General features: G+C 41.4%; 2 protein-coding genes across 3 annotated transcripts; one reads left to right on the forward strand and one right to left on the reverse strand.

The window, feature by feature from the left end:
• Window positions 1-7,595: 7,595 nt before the first annotated feature.
• Window positions 7,596-10,966, reverse strand: hspe1 (heat shock 10 protein 1). The gene is made up of 4 exons (XM_076263959.1): window positions 10,858-10,966; window positions 8,426-8,581; window positions 8,159-8,248; window positions 7,596-7,794 (listed from the first exon to the last, which is right to left on the reverse strand). Exons 1-4 carry the CDS (start codon window positions 10,858-10,860, stop codon window positions 7,744-7,746), a joined length of 300 nt encoding a protein of 99 aa, XP_076120074.1. The 5' UTR covers window positions 10,861-10,966; the 3' UTR covers window positions 7,596-7,743.
• A 502-nt stretch (window positions 10,967-11,468) lies between these two features.
• On the forward strand, window positions 11,469-19,814 carry hspd1 (heat shock 60 protein 1). 2 transcript variants are annotated; one of them, XM_076263960.1, is made up of 11 exons: window positions 11,469-11,570; window positions 12,878-13,053; window positions 13,366-13,701; window positions 15,870-15,965; window positions 16,061-16,154; window positions 16,294-16,462; window positions 16,695-16,794; window positions 16,915-17,160; window positions 17,656-17,830; window positions 18,149-18,327; window positions 18,595-19,813. In XM_076263960.1, exons 2-11 carry the CDS (start codon window positions 12,880-12,882, stop codon window positions 18,742-18,744), a joined length of 1,719 nt encoding a protein of 572 aa, XP_076120075.1. In that variant the 5' UTR covers window positions 11,469-11,570; window positions 12,878-12,879; the 3' UTR covers window positions 18,745-19,813. The 2 variants fall into 2 exon arrangements, with proteins under 2 accessions (XP_076120075.1, XP_076120076.1); XM_076263961.1 differs by lacking the exon at window positions 11,469-11,570 and adding an exon at window positions 12,504-12,725 and having other exon boundaries at window positions 18,595-19,814.
• The last annotated feature ends 35 nt before the right edge of the window (window positions 19,815-19,849 follow it).

Genomic DNA, 19,849 nt, shown 5'->3' on the forward strand with positions numbered 1-19,849 from the left:
AAGTCAGCATGAGTGAATAACACTTCCAGGAAGATGGTTGAGGTTGATTTTTGAAAATGGACTTCAACTATATCAAGCTGTTACCATCTAATGTGGTGGTTTGTGAGACAGAGTTTCATCCTCTTCATTTTCCTGTATTGATAACATATCAAATCAAATAGCTGAAACACCACAGATAAGTACATTAGTGCACAGTAAACTGTCTTGTATCCTAAAAGGGAAGTTTTGAAAACTTTCAAGAGATGTTTGGAGGTAAATAAATAACACTAGATGCTATCTGCATAAGTCACATATACCTCTATAAAAGATGTCTTCAGCCCCATAATTCCAGAGCAAGGACAGATACAGTACATTTATTCTTATAATATGGCTTGTGCACACCAATGCCTGAGTGAACTTTGAGATGCTTAACTTCTAGGTCATGAGATAAACAGTTTTCTCTACAGATAGGTACCATAACAGTTTATATCCCAATCTGTATGTGTTTTTCCACTGAGACAGATGAGGTGCATTGTGTTGTGTGATTATCCAGACAAAGAGCACTGGTGTGGGGCTTCAGGAGAGCTCTGCCATAACAGTTTCAGTGCCAGCAGTTATAGTTGAGTTAGAGCGTGACACGGGAGAACATCAAGCCTCAGTAGATGCACTCTACTCCGGTGTGTGTGTGTGTATGTGACTGTGTGTGTGCGTGAGTAGGAGAAGAGGTGAGACACCCACTACGTTAACGACTGCGGTGGGCCACCAACGTTACAGAAAGAGGCAACACACACACACACACACACACACACACACACACACACACACACACACTCACACACACAGGCACACACACAAGTTGCTTGCTTGTGCTATTATCCCTGTCATCACCATCATTATCAGACCCCTATAAATGTGATGGGGTGTGTGTGGGTGTGTTAATGTTTGAAGCTCAGGGGAGGAAGAGGAGAGAAGGCCTTAATAGAGGGGACATCAGAACCAGGCGGAGGCAGAGACGTCTGTGGGTTTGCCTTGGGGATGCAGGAATGTCTGAAGGAGCGCACATGTCCAGATGGAGATGAGGATCCCCAACTAGATAAACAGCTGCACAAAGGGATGCTGAGCACACACACATGCACACAGACACACACATGCACGTGCATGTACACGCACACACACACACACACCCACACACACACAGCTCTTGCTTGCTGATGCTCTTGCTCAAATTTGTCTACTAACAAACTCACAAACTAAGAGCCTATCCTGCCACACCAACTAAGAGCCTGCCACACACAGGCATTATACTCTTGCTTGAAATTATACGACTACATATCTACATAACACTAACTCCCCCCCCCCCCACCCCACACACACACACACACACACACACACACACACACACACACAAATAACCACACCATAAAATAACCACACAAACAGAAACCTTTCTGTGTTCTCTGCCAAACCAGCCCTGCTGAGCAGACGGTCTGTATAGGACCACCCTCAACAGTCAGGGCGTATCATATCATCATGTGATCTCCAGACGGGTCGGAGTTACCTTCCGAGACGCTGGAGCAGCGACCACACCATCAGAGGCTAAGTGGAACCACATGGGTCACGAGGAGGAAGGGGTCAGGCGGAGCGCCTGCGAGAGATGGGCCATTGTCAGACTGACTCCACACACGTCAAACACACACACAAACACACTCAATCAAGTAGAGCGGGCCAGGCAAACGTGAACTCCCACACACACGCACGCATGCAAACAAGAGTGACAGACGCAGAACGTTCCCGAGAAAGCAGGGTGGATGAGGGAAGCTGATATGACAGGGAGGGGATTTCCATCATGGGATTAAAGCCACCGCATGGCAGTAATGAACACAGCTAGACACTGATACAGAAATGAACTCCGGGGGGAATGGAACTCCATGCCCACAGAGCATTAGAAGCAAAGATTCTAGAACTAGAATCTTTGATTAGAAGTAGGCAGCACTAGCTGCAAAGCGTTTTCCCTCATGACTGAAATAGAGAAATGAAAACGGTAGCTAGCTAGCTATATAGATAGATAGCTATTTTATTAGTATCCTATACAACACATACAAAAACAAGAATGACACATTTAGTCCAGTTGGGTAATGCACATATTAAAGCATACCGTTAACGAGGTGATAAAAGCACCACATTTTACATGAAGCTTCTTTAGGACCTCCTGAATGATTTCAGCCAGTCAAATCACTTAAAGAATAATATTCATGAAAAAACGTTTTTGTTTTTTTCCTCTCAAGTAAAACCTTCAGGGTAATGGCCTTTTAAGACCACTGAATAAGCTTCCTTTTGTTAATTTATGCTCAGGCCAGTAGATCTTCCAAATTATAAGTGTAAAATAGAGTGCCACGACACCTTATACCACAAAGGCATCTGCCAAATCCCATAACCATAACCATAACTGTAACTTCCATAACTATAGATAAGGGTTAAGGGATAAGGGCTATTATTATTATTCCGCCATGGAAGTCTATGGTAGCCCATAGAACAGTCAGGTCAAAAGTTGTAAAATTTGGCACACTGATTGGGGACAGTCCAATAATTAATTTCACCAAGTTTCATGCCGGCACCCCGAGCGCTCTAGCGCTACCAACTGGCCAAATTTCACGCACGTAACTTTTGACCCGTTGACCCGATTGTCAAAAATGAGGTATCGTTGGAATCCTTGGACCAAGCCGAGTTCAACGCATCAATTTCTGCCATGATGGATTTTCCGCCATTTTGGATTTTATCAAAACACTTAAAAGGTTTGACAGGTCACACATTTTGTCCGATCGACACCAAACTTCACACACATTATCTACTGACCATGCTTCATTAATGCATTATTTTTTGTCTTGGGAACTAAAACCGTTCGCCCGTAACAGCCAATCAAAATTTGCCGCGATGCCGCCAAACAGGAAGTGAGCTCATATTTCAGCAACCCTTTCATGTATCATAACCAAACTTAGTATATCTGACCCAATCAGGAGGACGCTCAAAAATATTGGTGACCTTTGACCTCTAGGGGGCGCTGCAATTAAGAAACATGCCTTTTGGCCTGTAGCTGCTGTTGTGCTTAGAATTAAAACGCACTAGTGGTGTCTGGCAATACTGTGGAAGGCCCTTAGGTATACAGAGGACAACTTGTGACATCAATGTAATTGATTCGGCCGCCATATTGGATTTTTTTTTTTCCATGGTTTATTTATTAAAGTTTTTAGTTTTTTTTTCAATACAGAGTACATGAAACAGTAAATTCCATTCCACAATGACATTGCAAAGCTGACAAACACAATACAGGGATACCCACCCCACCCAACCCCCCTCCCCTCCCCTCAATCCCACCCTCCACCCCACCCGCAATACCACCCGCCCTCCACACCCTAACCCACCCACCCAGGCTGTACTGTTCTACAAACACAGAGAAAACTGAAACTAAGACATGACACCAGGGGATACAAATTAAAATATTTAAATAATAATAATAATAAAAAAAACATAAAAAACCTAACTAAATAAAAAATAAATAAATAAAAATAAGAAGAAGAAGAAGGGGGGAGAGGGGTGGGGGTCTCATATTATGCGTATAGCATCTCCAAGCAAGTCCCCAGCACAATCAGGTGAGTGCAAATGTCAGGGATACCCTAGCATCCTTGTGTAAATAAGGTATAGCTCATGAGGGATCTGGGAGTTGCAAGTTCAGTGTTTCAACATGCAGAAGGAAGGGCTGCCATATCTTATTGAATTTGGATATAGAGCCTCGCCTTAAGTACCGCATCCTCTCCAGCTTTGAGAACATTAGCACATCCCTTATCCAAAGTGTATGTAAGGGTGGGTGGCAGTCTTTCCAGTGTATCAAAATTAAACGCCTAGCAATAAGAAAAACAAATGCAACAAAGTCTGATTTGGAGCTGGATAGCTTGATGGTATCCGGTAAGACTCCAAATAGAGCGGTGAGTGGGCTTGGGTCCTGGGGTGTCTGCAAAACATCTGAGATAGAAGAGAATATAGACATCCAGTATGTATGTAGGGAGGGGCAAGTCCAGAACATATGCAAAAGTGTACCATGGTGCTGCCAACATCTGTCACAGAGTGGGTCAGTATTTGGATAGACACGGGACAGTCGGACCTTCGTCCAATACACACGATGTAGAAGCTTACATTGAATAACTCCATGTCTCGCACATATTGAGGAGCCATGCACACGTCCAAGAATTGATCCCCAAACCAGTGTCAAATCTATGCCGATCTTGTGACCAGAGAGCTAGAAGTGTGTCATTTGAAGGAGAGTATTCAGGAGAGTATAACACCATACAGTGTGGACACCATGCCTTCATTGTCAGGGGGACGTTCAAGATTCTATCAATAGGAGTGGTGGCTGGGATGCGTGGAAAATCTTTATACGTCTTTCTATAAAAATCTCTTACTTGTAAGTATCTGAAGAAGTGACTGTGGGGAAGATGGAATTTCTCTACTAACTGCTGAAAGGATGCAAAGACACCCTCTATAAACAGGTCTTTTACTGAGCACAAACCACTCTGCAGCCACGGTCTAAAAGCACCGTCCTGCATTGAGGGGGGGAATAGGGGGTTATTGCTGAGTGGCATACACAGTGGTGGTGTATTAATTTTCAGATGTTTACAGAGTTGGTTTCAAATACGCAGGGTAGATGAGGCAATTCTGTTTTTTACAGGCTTAAATCTATTTAAAACAAGGGAGGATGCAACCAGCGCAGACAGAGAGGCAGGTGTGTATGACAGGGACTCCATTAGACACCAAGCAGGGGAGTCGTCAGGTGCTACGCGCATCCAGTACATAACTGTATTAACCAGTAATATACCCTGATATAGCCCCAAAATGCTCTACGGTCTTAATGGATTTAATCAAAATCACTAACAAGGTTTCGCAGGTCACAAAGTCCAGCTGATCCTCACCAAAATTGGCAGAGACAATGCCTTATCAGTGCATTTTTTTCTGGAACAATTGACAGAAGCGTTCGCCTGTAACAGCCAATCGAAATTTGCGGCAAAGCCGCCAAACAGGAGGTGAGCTCATATCTCAGCAACGCTTTCATGTATCAAAACCAAACTTAGTACATGTTCCTCAGACCCCATCGGGAGGACGCTCAAGAAATCTGGGGACCTTTGACCTCTAGGGGGCTCTGTAATTGGCAAAAATGCATTTTGGCCTGTAGTTGCTGATTATTCTGCAATGGAAGTCAATGGCAGCCCACAGAACCGTCTGGTAAAAGTTGTACAATTTGGCACACTGATTGGGGACAGTCCAATAATTAATTTCACCAAGTTTCATGCCGGCACCTCGAGCGCTCTAGTGCCACCAACAGGCCAAAGTTGGATGTGTGTTCACGGACGTAACTTTTGACCCGTTGACCCGATTATCAAAATGAACTATCGTTGGAATCCTTGGACCAAGCAGATTTCAATGCACCCTATGACATCAATGTTTGACCTCTATGTTTAAATCACAGCAAGTGTGATCATATCTCAGTCAATCTTTTATTTTTGATGTGAAACTGATGACAGCAAGTTCCATCCAGTTCATTCTAATGTGTACGTGCAAGGGCGGGGCGGGACGGGCAGGGGCGATTAGTGGGGAGGGGGCGGCGACACTCAGCCCTGGTTCAGCCCCACAAAATCAGTTATGATGTAAAACTTGACCTTGTAACTCAGCCAATCTTGGGTTGTTTGGCATGGATCTTGCTGTGCTTAATGCTATATGCCTGATGCAACGGCATTGAGTTGCATGGCAAATCTGGACTGCAGAACTGACTGCTTGGCCCCCTCATTGCTGCTTGCAGCTATATTTTAAGATTGAATTTCAGTAAAGATTAATATGCGATCCCTTTAAAAATATATTTGTAGGCCGGGCCGATTTTTTACAGTGCATACTTATCAATTACAGGGCCAATAAAGATCATATTGCTAATACTAATTTGTGTTAATACAGTAGTAGTAACACAAACGTACAATCAAGTACATGGAAAACTGCTCCTAATTTTACACCCTCTTAATATTACGTCCTACTTTCTGAGGTTCCATGAGAGAGTGACGGAGGAGCTTTTATCGATTGCTTCCTTTTTAACTGGAGCCTGGGGCATTTGCCTGATGTTTGTATTCTGAGTGAGACATGAGAGGGATCAGTGATCATTTCCCCTGTGTAACTAGGCTTCTCAAAGAGTATTCGGTGGGAGGGATGCTTCCTTATACCCCCATACTTTCATTGGACCAGTCTATTCATTTGGGATCTGATGTTACCAAAACCAAGCCCAACTATAAAGCTAGAAATGTCAGTCAGTCATTCTGTTGTGAAAACATGCTATCAACAGAAAATGAAGCCTTATATTTCTGCATGCATCATTTCAGCTATCATTGCTATCATATACAAGTACAACTAATCATGAGACCTCAGTAATGTGAACATAGCTTTCACCAGTGTCATGTGTAACATAATCAAGGCATAATAAAGGAAGTTCAAGGAAGTGTAGCTAACCTAATTCATTAGCCTATGCCTAATTCATGAGAAAGCAGGCAGCAATAGTCTGTGTGCTATGTATCGTTGTTGGCTTTCCCTATAAATATGTCCATTCACCTGAATGTTTATGATCTCTTGTAAACTCTTTTGTCCTTTTTCAGTCACTGTCTATGCAAACTTGCCTTATTTACTTTTCCTCCGCTCACATTTCTAATTATGACCCATGCAATCAAGCTTTCATCCTTATTGTTTATTTGTTAATGCAAAAGCAACCACACGTTCAAAGATGTTTTATGTCAATGAAATATCCATGGGGAGCATTCTGTGTCTCACTACTGCCATCGTCTGGCCAGATGTCAAAGATGCTCCTCAAGCATTAAAGGTTGTCATTTTGATTGCAAAAGGAAACACTTAATAATAGTGTTTGCCCTCCTGTAGTTACTCTGGTTTAAATGTAAGTTCATATAAAACCTTTCAAATGTACTACAGCTAACTTTTGTCTAACTGCACAATTACAGACACAGATATAACAAACTACCCACTGCACCTTTACAATGGTAATGTCGTATTGAAAGACGCTACACAGGTTCAGACACATTTAACACTTTACACATCTGTAAGGCATTCATTAAGAGGCCTGAGCATAGAAGTGACCAATGAGCTATCCAGCAGTTGTCCATTTATTATAATTAAGAGTCTTCTAGACATAGAAATGTCAGAGCAAAAACGAGTAAGAAAAATAATTAGTCAGGTCATCAGGTCGATATTACGAGTGCCTTTTTACACATCACACCTCTCTGTACAAACCAGTAGCAAAAGCTAGGATTTTTTTCTCATTTATTGTGCCTACCATTCTAGCCTTTAAATATATTTGAGGAAATTAAAACACAGTGAATTCACATGTGTCTCAGAGTATAATCAAATTTGCTTATTGTTTTCACTACATTTAATGGTGTAAAAATATGGTTGAATGTAAAAATGTAGCAGTCAATAAAAGCCTCACACATTTTGAAAAGACAACAGGATAGTGTCATGTTTCAATCCAAGTAATGAACAGAAGTGTATGTATTGGTTATTAAGTGAGGAAAGGCACAGCATCAGGATGGGCCTAGGTCACTTTATTATTAAACAAAACATGATCATAATTATTTACAATTGAACATAGAAAAAGAACAAATATATGAAAGAACAACCATTTTTCTTCTTTTCTAGAATGAGGATGGAAATGAGGAGGAACGACAGACTTCAGTCCACATATTTGCCCAGGATATCAGCATCTCGGAACAGGAAGTAATCCTAGGGGACAGATTAATTATAATTATTAATTATAATTAACGATGTGTTACAGCAGTTACAAAGAGCACAAACAAAAGGGTATTTCTTCAATACATCCTAATGAGAATGAGAGCATTTTAATCCAAATATTCTCCAAAATTCTTGGAGAAAAGTATTTCAACTATCAAGTAGTGGAAAAAAAAGAATTTGAAAGATTATATTTCCGTAGCATAATACCATAAAATGATCCGTATCACTTCTCAATTTATAAATTGCCTTCTACATTGATACTGTATCTCAGGATTACTGAGAGCATACTGATAATGCAACATTAATCCATGATCAACTGGTAACAAGAAATACATTTATTGGTTTAAACCATTACCTGGTTATCAAGAATAACCTTGGTTCCTCCATATTCCGGTAATAGCACTTTCTCACCAACTTTCACACAGACAGGCTGCATGTCCCCTTTCTAAAATAAACAGAAAATTTAATTACGTTTTTTTAAGTTAAAAAACAAAGAAACCGTTTACCCAAGTCACAAAAGACTCAAATGTAAATAACAACAGTTTACAGTGCAATCAACTACATGACAACAGAGTGATTAATTAAGCCTTGACATGTCTGTGTGCAGGGGTCTTCTAATCACCTTGTTGACAGAGCCGGGGCCCACAGCCACCACTGTGGCCTGTAACACTTTGGCTTGTGACTTCTCTGGCAACATGATGCCACCCTTTGTCACAGTTTCTGCAGCTAGCCGCTCCACCAACACACGGTCAAACATAGGCAGAAATTTCCGGAAAGCCTGTAGAAGGAGAGCAGAGTGCACAAGGGGTTATGAATTCATTGTGCAATATCCTTGACTAGCACTAGAGGGCAATGGTTATTGGTATTAGGCAGAGCCGTATGGTATTAGGCATTGGTTTCGCAACTGACTTACTTAACATTTGGCTGCAAAGCTCAAGTCTCAGGGTTATCTCCTTCTTAACCAAATTTTGACCCCCTGTATTGTTCTAAATAGTTAATACTGCAGCACACTAGTTACACTATAATGATACTGTATGGCACATAATCACACAGCCATTATCAATGCGTACAAATACAAAGTTTTGAGTTAGCAAGCACACAATCTTATTCCAGATGTAAAAAATGCAAGTGTATCAATAAAGTGTATCAACCAAAGATACTACATTTTACATTATACTACTCTACAGTGTAATTACAACATGTGAAGAGAGACAAGATATGTGATCAAAAATCTAGTCATACCAGTACACACACCCTATTAATTACAATAATGTTGATTAATAAACTAAATGATTATTGTTGTAATAAGAAACACACAGGCTAAGCATTGTTGCAAGGATGAACATCCTCCTCCTCTCAGTTACAAACTTGTGCTTTGCCTGTTTCAATGTGGGTCTGTCAAAGAATTTGGTCTGGAAAAGTCTTAAAAAGTAATTTCGCAATGGCTCAAAACTAAAACCAAATTTTACTAAGTTCCGTGGACATGAGAAAGCTAGACAAATCAAGATAAGAATTTGTTGCAACAGCAGCCTATTGACCTTGGATGAAGGTCATGAAACAGAGGGGGGGGATGGAGGACATACAGGTTCAGGCCAGTTTTATCCCAGTGGGGGTGGGTTATGGTGTAGACAGAGGAAGAGCTTCTGTTAATATGTATCATTGCAGCCTAGAACTAAGGGCAGACACTACAGAGATCAACTCCGGTGACTGGTCTATAGGAAACTCAAACAGGGTGAAGACAAACGAAACTGCCTAACAATAATTCAATTACTTATTAGAACCTAGGTTACTTTATCTACAACCTGTCTGTCTTTCCAGAAAAACAATAACCTCAATCTTATGTCCAGGGTTGAGTCAATACTCTTTCTTCAAATAATTTCACCTCAGTTGTCTAACTGTGACAAAGACAACACATGCAGTGCATAAATGTACAATTCTTACCCTGTCTTTTGCTTAAGGGTACAAGTTCCTTCGTTTCTGATAGATACTATGATGTCTATGAATGTAACAGATATTGCGCTGTATGGTGACATTCTTATTGTGGTCCAATGTATCGTAATTGGGAAAACTTGTATTGGGAATTACTCAGCGATTCTCACCCCCCAATCACAAAAGGATTTTAGCTTGTGTATATAGATCACAAGGGACATCAAAGGGGAGCGTATGTGTGTGTGTGGTTGGGAGGGGAGATAGACATTGCTTGAGAAATAGAAAAGAAATAATACATCACAGTCGGTTACATTGTAACTGTTTTGTAAATGTTTTATGTTAAGTCTCAGCAGGCCACCCCCAAGGTGACAGGAGAAAAGTGCCAAGATGAGTTTGAATGGGGGGATGACCCGGAAACACACGAGGCCGACAAAATTCCCAAACATTTAAATAGAATAATGAAGGAAGCTGTGCTGTCACATCATGATTCTCCAAAACATCCGTAATATTACGAAATTACATTTCCAGCTGAAACATTCTTGTGAGAAAACCATGAGGACTCGTTGGCCAGCCACACGAGAGTTCTTCTATGGATGGCACCTCACCTCATATTTATACAGTAACGTTAGGCCAATTGTGGCGATTACATCATCTCGCACCCTAGGTGACGATTAAAGAGTAGATCGACTAACATTTTTTTTTCTTATCTCATACTTACCTCATATTTGCTCTATGTTGCTTCCTAATGTTAGCTATTGATTTCCATGTCTTAGTTTACCATCCTTACGTTAGCCGCAACATGGTCGAACAGCATGCAAGCTCAGAACTAAATCTCTGATATACATGTTATGGAAGATTATTTGCAAGATGTCTACAAATGTTAACAGACCTGCTGCCATCATCAGCTTGTGTGTGCATTAATTGCATTCGGTCAGTTAAGTGTCTGACCTTGCTAAGGAGAGTAACATGGACCAAGTTAGCTAACTAGCTATCCTAGCTTACATGACAGGTCTCTTCTCTTGAATATGATGAAAAGTCTGATCTTCAGTCATAACCAAAAGTACAGAAATAATTGGACAGTTATGTATAATACAACATAGTTGATGAAGTGTTATGAAGTCTTACCATTTCGGTCGGTTGTTGGGCAGTCAGCGAGTCCTGTTCAAGCACCCAGATATCTTAACGTAAGAATGGACACGCTGAGCACTGAATGACTACCCACGTGAAGGAAGAAATATCTAGAATGTCACTGCGCATGCGTCACAGCATTCGATCTGGAATATTCTTTGGCAAAGTAGCCAACAAAACACGATGCCAGTTGGTTCCAATTAAGTAAAAACACAACTCTAAGGATATACATGTGTTACAGTTCAGGTTAATTCAAAATAACATTTATGTGGTTTAATTATTGCAGCAGATTTGCGGAATTTTAACCTCTGACCTCATGTTTTTTTCTCCAATCATAAACTGGGAAAATTCTGGAACTAGGTGCCCCGGAACGTGGATAACAGAAATAATCACAGATTAAGTCTTAAATCTTTTTCTGTATTACTGATTTTCTCCTATTATTTTACACTGTTGTTTTATTTGCGAATGGCAAGGGCATTTATGTAGAAATCAATAAGAAAAGACTTAAGAGTACGTATGAAAGTACACCTTTATGCATTATATTCATGTTTAGGGGAATGCCGGTATGTTACCCGGATGAAGTAAAACATGTGCATGGTTTGAAGGTTGTACTGAAACTCGGTACCTCCAAATTATATTATTCCGTGTCCTCCTCTGGACCATCAAGTAGGCTCTTCACACGTCAAATCTAACTTTTACTCGAACGACAAGTAAGTATCAACTACTTGTATTGCCTTGATGTATACACTTGTGAACAGAAGATACACGTTAAACATAGATCATGATTTTATTTTTATGATGACAATAACATAATGCTAAATTACTAATTACATTGCCAGATCACGGACGAGCTTGCTTCTTTTAACGATACAAGGCAATTTAACGCTAACGCTACCTGACAGTTTAGTCTTAATTTATGTCATGTTGCAGTTAACGTTATGTACAATTTGCCACAAAGGAGCTAATTAATCTTAAGCTTTATGGAAAACGAATGACTCACAGCGCTAACGTTTGTATTAATTTAACGCACGAATTGTCATAGACAGTATCATGTAAGGCAACTTTAAACCATAATAACGATAACTTGTCTGCTACACAAGCGCTTTGCCGTAATGATAGTAGTTACTTGATCTGTATTTGTTTGATTTTTTCCCCCATTTTTTTGTAACGCAAAACACAAGTGGGTTTTTGACATCTTGCAGTCTTTTGGTTGAAATGAGACCATGTGTTCATAATAACGAAGTTGTTTATAAATTAATATTATACAATTTGCTTATATGACCATTTGCCAAGCTAACTAGCCAAACATTAAGCACCGGAATTACTTTTTTTGTGGCAAATTAATTAATGTAACATCTCACTTTTCACTTTTTAATGTAACATCTCAATTTTCAGAATTTCCTGGGTATCGTTACCAGCTGTTCCTGACTCCATTTTACTACATTTTTAAGAGAGATAATAATGATACTGTGCAAAATGAGCGAGTGTATATATCTATGACTAAAACCCATGTAAAATGCCGGTATCTTTTGCGCACTTCATTTGAACGCAGGAGGTCTAGGGAGATTCTGACCTTGTGACGCATGACCTCAGCACACGTGGGTTCTTCGCAGTACTGCGTCCGGTGTTGAAAGGAAGCAACTGTCTTTCGTCATCTAATTTATTCTCCATTGTCTATTTAATTTAAACCCTTATATAACATCGATATAACAATTTGAGGCTTAAATGCGTGGTTTATTTCGCACGTCTTGTCTTTTGATTTATCCGCATACTGAAAGCCAAAAGACTTATGTTCTGTAAACTTGTAACTACTAAACTATTAATTTCCCTACCTGATGGACCCTGGGCAAATTAAATCAAATCTAGTTAAGTGTTATCTTTATGGTAAAACCCCAGTGTTTGGACTGGCTGACACATGTGACTAGGTTTAACCATTGATGAGTTTTGAACTGAATATTTAAGCAAATGTCTTTGAGCTAATAGATCAATGGTGTTTTGTCTGGCTCTTTGTCCACAGACATGTTCCGCCTCCCCACTGTGATGAGACAGATGCGCCCTGTGTGCAGAGCTCTGGCCCCACACCTCACCCGAGCTTATGCCAAGGATGTGAAGTTCGGGGCCGATGCCCGTGCCCTCATGCTGCAAGGCGTGGACCTGCTGGCTGATGCTGTGGCCGTCACCATGGGACCCAAGGTATATCAGAATTCCCAGAGGTTGAAAAACAGGAGTAGTTGCAGCACCAAGGGTCATTTAGAATGCCACCTTTTTAAGAGATGCAGGAAGAGTCTCACAAACTTCAGTAAAGCCAACTTCTTTCATAGTATATTTTAGCGGCTGCCATCCCAATAGCATCATTACAGGATATTCCTGAACATTTCTTTATCATTTTCAGCCAGGTCTGTACCGACATACCCATAATTATGTAGATGTGAGCTAAGTAGACATGACTGTTCATGGAAGTGCTGTATCAGTGTTTAAACGGTGAAGTCCTTGGCTGTCCCGCAGGGCCGCACAGTCATCATTGAGCAAAGCTGGGGAAGCCCAAAGGTCACCAAGGATGGCGTCACTGTGGCCAAGAGCATCGAACTGAAGGACAAATTCAAGAACATTGGGGCCAGGCTGGTTCAGGACGTAGCCAACAACACAAATGAGGAAGCTGGAGACGGGACCACCACGGCCACCGTCTTGGCTCGCGCCATTGCCAAGGAGGGCTTTGACACCATCAGCAAAGGCGCCAACCCAGTAGAGATCCGACGCGGTGTAATGCAGGCTGTAGAGACGGTCATCAACGAGCTGAAGAAGCTGTCCAGGCCAGTCACTACACCAGAGGAGATTGCGCAGGTAAGCGCTGTTGTGCTGGAGTGAAATTAATGGAAGACTTTAGCTGTTTCTCAAAGTCGAGGATCCTCAAGGATTCATGCCTGGTAGAACTGAGCCCTGCCGAGTCAAATCCTTCAAAGACAAGGCAAGGCTGCTTCTTCGCATTTGGAAAACAAACAATGGAACAGACTAGCGATTATGCAAAACGTTGCAGGTGTGCGTTACTGAAAATCATGTCTCCTGCCCGCTTCTCTTTGAAAAACAATGAATGCATCACTGCCATTCTCCCACGTCAATGAATTAAATGATATGTTTTTGATTAAATTGCCAAAATAAACCACAGAGAAGCAACCATTAAGCAAAATCATAAAGAGAAAACTGTACTATTTAGCTTGCAATCACTCTCATCGGAAAAGGTTTAAATACCCTTCCTAAATGCCTTCTTTACACGATTACGGTGTGAGAGTTCAAAGTTCTCAAAATGAACTGAGCTTATATTTCATTTAGGCTACTTTAGGTAATGACAATAAGATGATGTTTACATTTCAAATACATGATACATGAACTGCCTTGTTTAGTACAGATTTTAAATAAATGTGCGCACAGGATTGTGGGTGTTCCGAGCACGCAGAGGATAAACACATGCATCCTCGAAAATTCGGCAAAACGAAGGACTTCGGCCTTGGTAGAATTTGGTAGACTTTGATGGATACTTGACATTGGAACAGTACTTCGGCGGGACTTGATGATGTAACCAGGGTTCTTAATTAAATTTTTTGATCACCAGCCAATGTGGCTGGTAACTTTCTAAAGTTACTAGCCAATCAGAATTTCTACTAGCCAATTTTTTTTCCGGTGAAAATAGGAGAATTATGAGTTTATTAGATGAGTGTCACTGAATGCATTTGAACATTTTATTAACATTGTTGGCATGAATACATACCACAAAATATACACAGAAAGTGCAAACACTTCATTTCAAACACTTCATTTCATGTTTGGGATCTAGGCTATCTATCTATCTATCTATTTCTCTGTCGATATCCCCCTGCTTCATTCCTCTTCTCGCCCCCATAAGTCTGTCCCAACCACCGCCGCATTTAGTTTAATCTTAATTTAATAAAAAGGAGATATCAATTATCATCAACAATGGCAAGCCAGCTGGAACCTGCCACTTGTTTTCTCTCCCTCTCCTGCATGCTCAGATGCGTTCTCAATTAAATGGAGTAACATAGGGCCTATGTTCAAGTTGGATCTTTATTAGGACCCGAAAAGTATCATCTTTATGTAACATGCTGTTGGTGCATGTTGACATTGTATACTATTTTTACTATATTATCTAACAACAGTTAAAAACAGTTTGCAGTACAGCTACTATGATATTTATTGGCTAAATGTTGGTCCCTCTGTCTCTCGGTGCCCTACTCACAGTGCATGATGCGTGTTGTGGTGGTAATCACTGATCAGGCAACTTTTTAAAACTGAACATTTTCGCCTACAAGCTCCTCACGTTCCTCTTCATCTTCAGCTAACTCCATAGACAATAAAATAAACGATCTAGCTGCTTCAGGTTTTGCGACCTCTGTTATATGACATCAGCCCCCCAAAAAGGAAATAGGTTAACACAATGCGTTAATTGCATTAATATTTCATAATGTGTTATGTATTTGTGTTATGTAAATGTGTTATGTACTTTTTACTTTACTTTACTGGCTAACTCCCTATTCTTTCAGTCTATGCTCCCTGCTCCATTCGTTCTTCCTTGTGTTTTCTGGTAGACGCTCCGTTCGTTTCCATGGTCTCTCGTGCTGGTTTCACTGCAAACTGCACGCAGCCAATGGCCGTATGAAACGTCACATCACGTAGCATTACGGCACAGTGGTCATGGCAAATGTAGGAAGTACTGCAAGTGGTATATATGACGGAGAACAGAGCCTTATGTATCATGCATGTAATGCCTCATGCATCACCGGCAAAACTGGCTAGTACGTTTTTATTAACACCCACCAAAAATTTTTTTTACCCGCATTTGGCGGGTTGGCGGGTGTTAATTTAGAACCCTGGATGTAACATCCTTCAAATAGCAGCCTTGAAGGATCCCGCCTTGACTTTGAGAAACAGCCCTTAATTTCATGACTGGCTATTTGCTGTTACTAACGTGTTGTTACACCATCTCCCTCTTGTGGCAGGTGGCAACTATTTCTGCTAATGGAGACAGCGAGATTGGTACTCTCATCTCTGATGCAATGAAGAAAGTGGGCAGAAAAGGTGTTCTCACTGTAAAGGTAAGGCTGAATGAACTTTGTCCACAGCATAATAACATGGGTCCCATCAATGGAAATAGCAGTTGCTTCATTTGGAACTTTCAATTTACCGACAGGATGGCAAAACCCTGCATGACGAGTTGGAGATCATTGAAGGCCTTAAGTTTGATCGTGGCTACATCTCTCCCTATTTCATCAACACAGCTAAGGGTGAGTTGGTCATAATTTAATATACTTTTTGAGTTTTTTTTTATTGTAATTAGTATAATATTTTCACAAAGTTTCACAAACACTTCTGACATTCAGGCATTTCTGTACATTTCATGTATATTTCTCCTCCTGTCCGCAGGTCAGAAGTGTGAGTTCCAGGATGCCTTAGTTCTCCTGAGTGAGAAGAAGATCTCCAGCATTCAGGCCATAGTCCCTGCTTTGGAGATGGCCAACCAGCAACGTAAACCTCTTGTCATCATGGCTGAGGATGTGGATGGGGAAGCACTGACCACACTGGTCCTCAACAGGTCTGACCCAAAACGCTGCCCACTCTGTCTAGACACATGGGTGACCTATCCATTACAGCACTACATATACCTTGTACAAGTTATAGTTATGCAGTTAACAGACTGCATTTAAAGTCATTAGTCAGGAAATAGGTGGTTGCTATTTTTTTCCCTGCAATGACTAGAAATGGGAATGTTTATAAGTCAGTGTCTGTAGCATTTATGGTTTGTTGGTCTCCTATGCCACCTACAGGCTAAAGGTGGGACTGCAGGTAGTTGCTGTGAAGGCTCCTGGCTTTGGGGATAATCGAAAGAACCAGCTGCAGGACATCGCCATTGCCACCGGGGGCACTGTAAGCACACTCAAAACAGCCTTTCACTTCTTTTAGTTAACTCTTATCTTGCTTTTCCTGTTTCTGCTTTACTATGTTGATTTGTCTTCCTAAGTTATGTTTTCCTTCCTCTGTGAGCAGGTTTTTGGCGATGATGCTACAGGCCTGGCCCTTGAGGATGTTCAACCACACCACTTTGGAAAGGTGGGCGAAGTGGTGGTCACTAAGGATGACACGATGATGTTGAAGGGCAAAGGGGACCCAGCAGCAATCGAGAAGCGTGCCAACGAGATCGCTGAGCAGCTTGAGGACACCACCAGCGACTATGAGAAGGAGAAGCTGAACGAGCGACTGGCCAAGCTGTCCGATGGAGTGGCTGTCCTCAAGGTGAGAGGGAGGGGCAGAGAACAGCGAGGAAGGAATGCACAGCCTTATGAACAGTTTGGGTTTGAGTTACATGGTATGCCAGTCATTTATGAACACATAAGGGTGTGAGCAAACAGGGGGCAGTTGTGATGGGTAATGTGAGGTGGACTATGTTTTCATTTTTAAAAAAAATGCAAATGATATGCCGCCAGGCACTTTTTTGACTGGAGTTGAACGTTTTTCAATTGAAGGCGCTCAGGGCAGCAATGATGGCTTGCCTTGCTTGTCCTTTAATATATATATTAGATGCTGAGGAGTTTTTAGTTTAAAAATAGTTATCAGAGGAACTACTTAGTATATTCACTGGCTAGCTGAGAGATCTGAGATTTGATTAATTTACTTTATCTATAGTAACAGTATTATAATAATAATAATAGGGGGGGGGATTCTTGGTATTCTTCCTATTCAATTACTAGGGTTTAACACAGTTGTGTTTTTTTGTTTATTTGTTTTCAGATTGGAGGCACAAGCGATGTTGAGGTAAATGAAAAGAAGGATCGAGTAACAGATGCCCTGAATGCCACTCGGGCGGCTGTAGAGGAGGGCATTGTGCCCGGGGGTGGCTGTGCCTTGCTGCGCTGCATCCCTGCTTTGGATACCATCAAGCCTGTTAATGCTGACCAGAAGATTGGTACGTCTGTCCCAACCTACATTACTTGGTGTAAAGCAGTGAAACAAGCAACCCACACACATCCTGTTTGTTTCTTATGTTGTGAATAAGAGATGACTTTAACCGTTTGTCAGTACTTGTAATGGATGACTCATTCGATGACTCATAACTAAAAGACATGATTACTAATACATAAGCCACAGTCAGAAAGCCTGAACTACCAGGTGACCTGTCGGTTATCATGAGTGATTTAAAAAGAAAAACCTACACTGGCATGTCGCATATTTGAGATTTTTTTTATGATGGTCTCATCTTTTGGATCTTCTCTACAATTTGTAGGTATTGATATTATCCGTCGAGCTCTGCGCGTTCCAGCCATGACTATTGCTAAGAATGCTGGGGTAGAAGGCTCTCTGGTGGTGGAGAAGATTCTGCAGAGTGATGCTGACATTGGCTATGATGCCCTAGTCGGGGAATATGTCAACATGGTGGAGAAGGGCATCATTGACCCCACCAAGGTAAGACACATGACTACTTCTCACATGCAACAAGACAATTTTGCCCATTACTGTCCACAATGCAGGGATACTCTAATATTATTTCCACATAACTCTAGCCTTTAATAGAGCAAACCAAGTAATGTGTCAACAACAGGATAGCCAAATAAGTGACCTCAGTGTTTTATCTCTACATCTTAAAAATAAAAAAACAAAATTGCATGACTTTCTCCACATTTGAAGGATGCACCTGATAATCTTGTAATGTAATTTTTTCTTTCCATGCAGGTTGTGAGGACGGCCCTGATGGACGCCGCCGGCGTGGCGTCCTTGCTGTCGACGGCCGAAGCCGTAGTCACAGAGATGCCCAAGGAGGACAAGGCTCCAGCCATGGGTGGTATGGGAGGCATGGGCGGAATGGGAGGCGACATGTTCTAAGCGCCTCGTTGCCCTGAGCCCCAGATAGACTTAAGTAGTGGGATAAGAGAGACAGAGGGACACGATTTGCCCCCCCCCCACCCCACTCACCTGCTGCAAGTGTCAGAAGGAGCTGCCCAAAGGATGACCCTTTTCAGCCGCCCTTTATGTCTTCTTCTTTCAACCCTTCCTGTTATCCCTCCTCCAAAGTTTAGCCACTATTCCACTCTTACTCACACTGAGATGAAGTCCCTACCCTAACCCTACTCTATGGCTGGAAGACAAGCACCTAGAAATGACTGTGGCCCATTGGCTGCCTTGTCCCTTTGAAACGCACATATGCAGAGTTTGATAAAGCATTGGAAGAAATGTACATGGTCCTCTCTAGTGACAAAATAAGACTGTAATGGTTTGTTATTTTTGATGCTGTTACCTTGGTGTTTGTGCATTGGGGTTTTCAGTGTATCGCACACACCGCAGGGTCAATGACACTGATGCAGAGCTTTTAAAACCAGATACTACGAGCTTGTCAGGCAGTCTGAAGGAGATGTAGAGGTAGAAGAATGGAGGTTTCAAAGCAGAAAGAAAAACTCAAATGGGTCATTTAAGTATCTTAATATCTAAGCCTGCCATCTGAAAGTTTTACACTAAAGTTAGGGCCTTTTGGCCTGTTCAAACTGGACATGAGTGCCTCGTTTACCCTTGTGATTGCCACCATGTCATACGCCCTGTGGTCAGTAGAGAAAACGGGGTGGGAGGGCTTGTTGGTCTTTGTGGAATGTGTGGCTTGCACTGCTATGGCGTAATAACTGGCACAGCAGTTTGGACCAATCAAATGTTTCATATCTCCAGCCAATCATCTTGTGCGATCAGGTATGTTTTTCTAACATCCACATCACTGTTTATGTTTGTCAGTGGTCCAAAATGCTGTGTGGTAGGACTGTCACCGTCGAGTAGCTCTAGAGCTGGGATGTTTTTTCTCTTACACATACATTCAGCAGTGATCGCTCAGTGTTTTTGTATTAATTCATTGATTCTGTGACTTTTTTATTTAAATAAAATTAATGTCCAAAAAATGAGTTTTGCTTTTAATGGCATAAGACATTGTGAATTCAGTGTCAGTGTT

This window comes from Alosa pseudoharengus, unplaced genomic scaffold (assembly GCF_046254945.1).
Source record: "Alosa pseudoharengus isolate Yale_2024_CS ecotype anadromous, Long Island Sound unplaced genomic scaffold, YU_APseudo_1.1 YU_APseudo_1.1_scf_3, whole genome shotgun sequence".
NCBI classification, from domain to species: domain Eukaryota; kingdom Metazoa; phylum Chordata; class Actinopteri; order Clupeiformes; family Clupeidae; genus Alosa; species Alosa pseudoharengus.

Excerpts from the sequence above, each read along its gene's own strand:
- hspe1 (XM_076263959.1), bottom strand. Across the intron at positions 8,249-8,425 it reads GCCCCGGCTCTGTCAACAAG|AAAGGGGACATGCAGCCTGT; the intron begins GTGATTAGAAGA and ends TGTTTATTTTAG. Across the intron at positions 7,795-8,158 it reads AGGTTATTCTTGATAACCAG|GATTACTTCCTGTTCCGAGA; the intron begins GTAATGGTTTAA and ends TCTGTCCCCTAG.
- hspd1 (XM_076263960.1), top strand. The coding sequence starts at position 12,880 with ATGTTCCGCCTCCCCACTGTGATGAGACAGATGCGCCCTGTGTGCAGA. Across the intron at positions 13,054-13,365 it reads CCGTCACCATGGGACCCAAG|GGCCGCACAGTCATCATTGA; the intron begins GTATATCAGAAT and ends GCTGTCCCGCAG. Across the intron at positions 16,795-16,914 it reads CCATTGCCACCGGGGGCACT|GTTTTTGGCGATGATGCTAC; the intron begins GTAAGCACACTC and ends CTCTGTGAGCAG.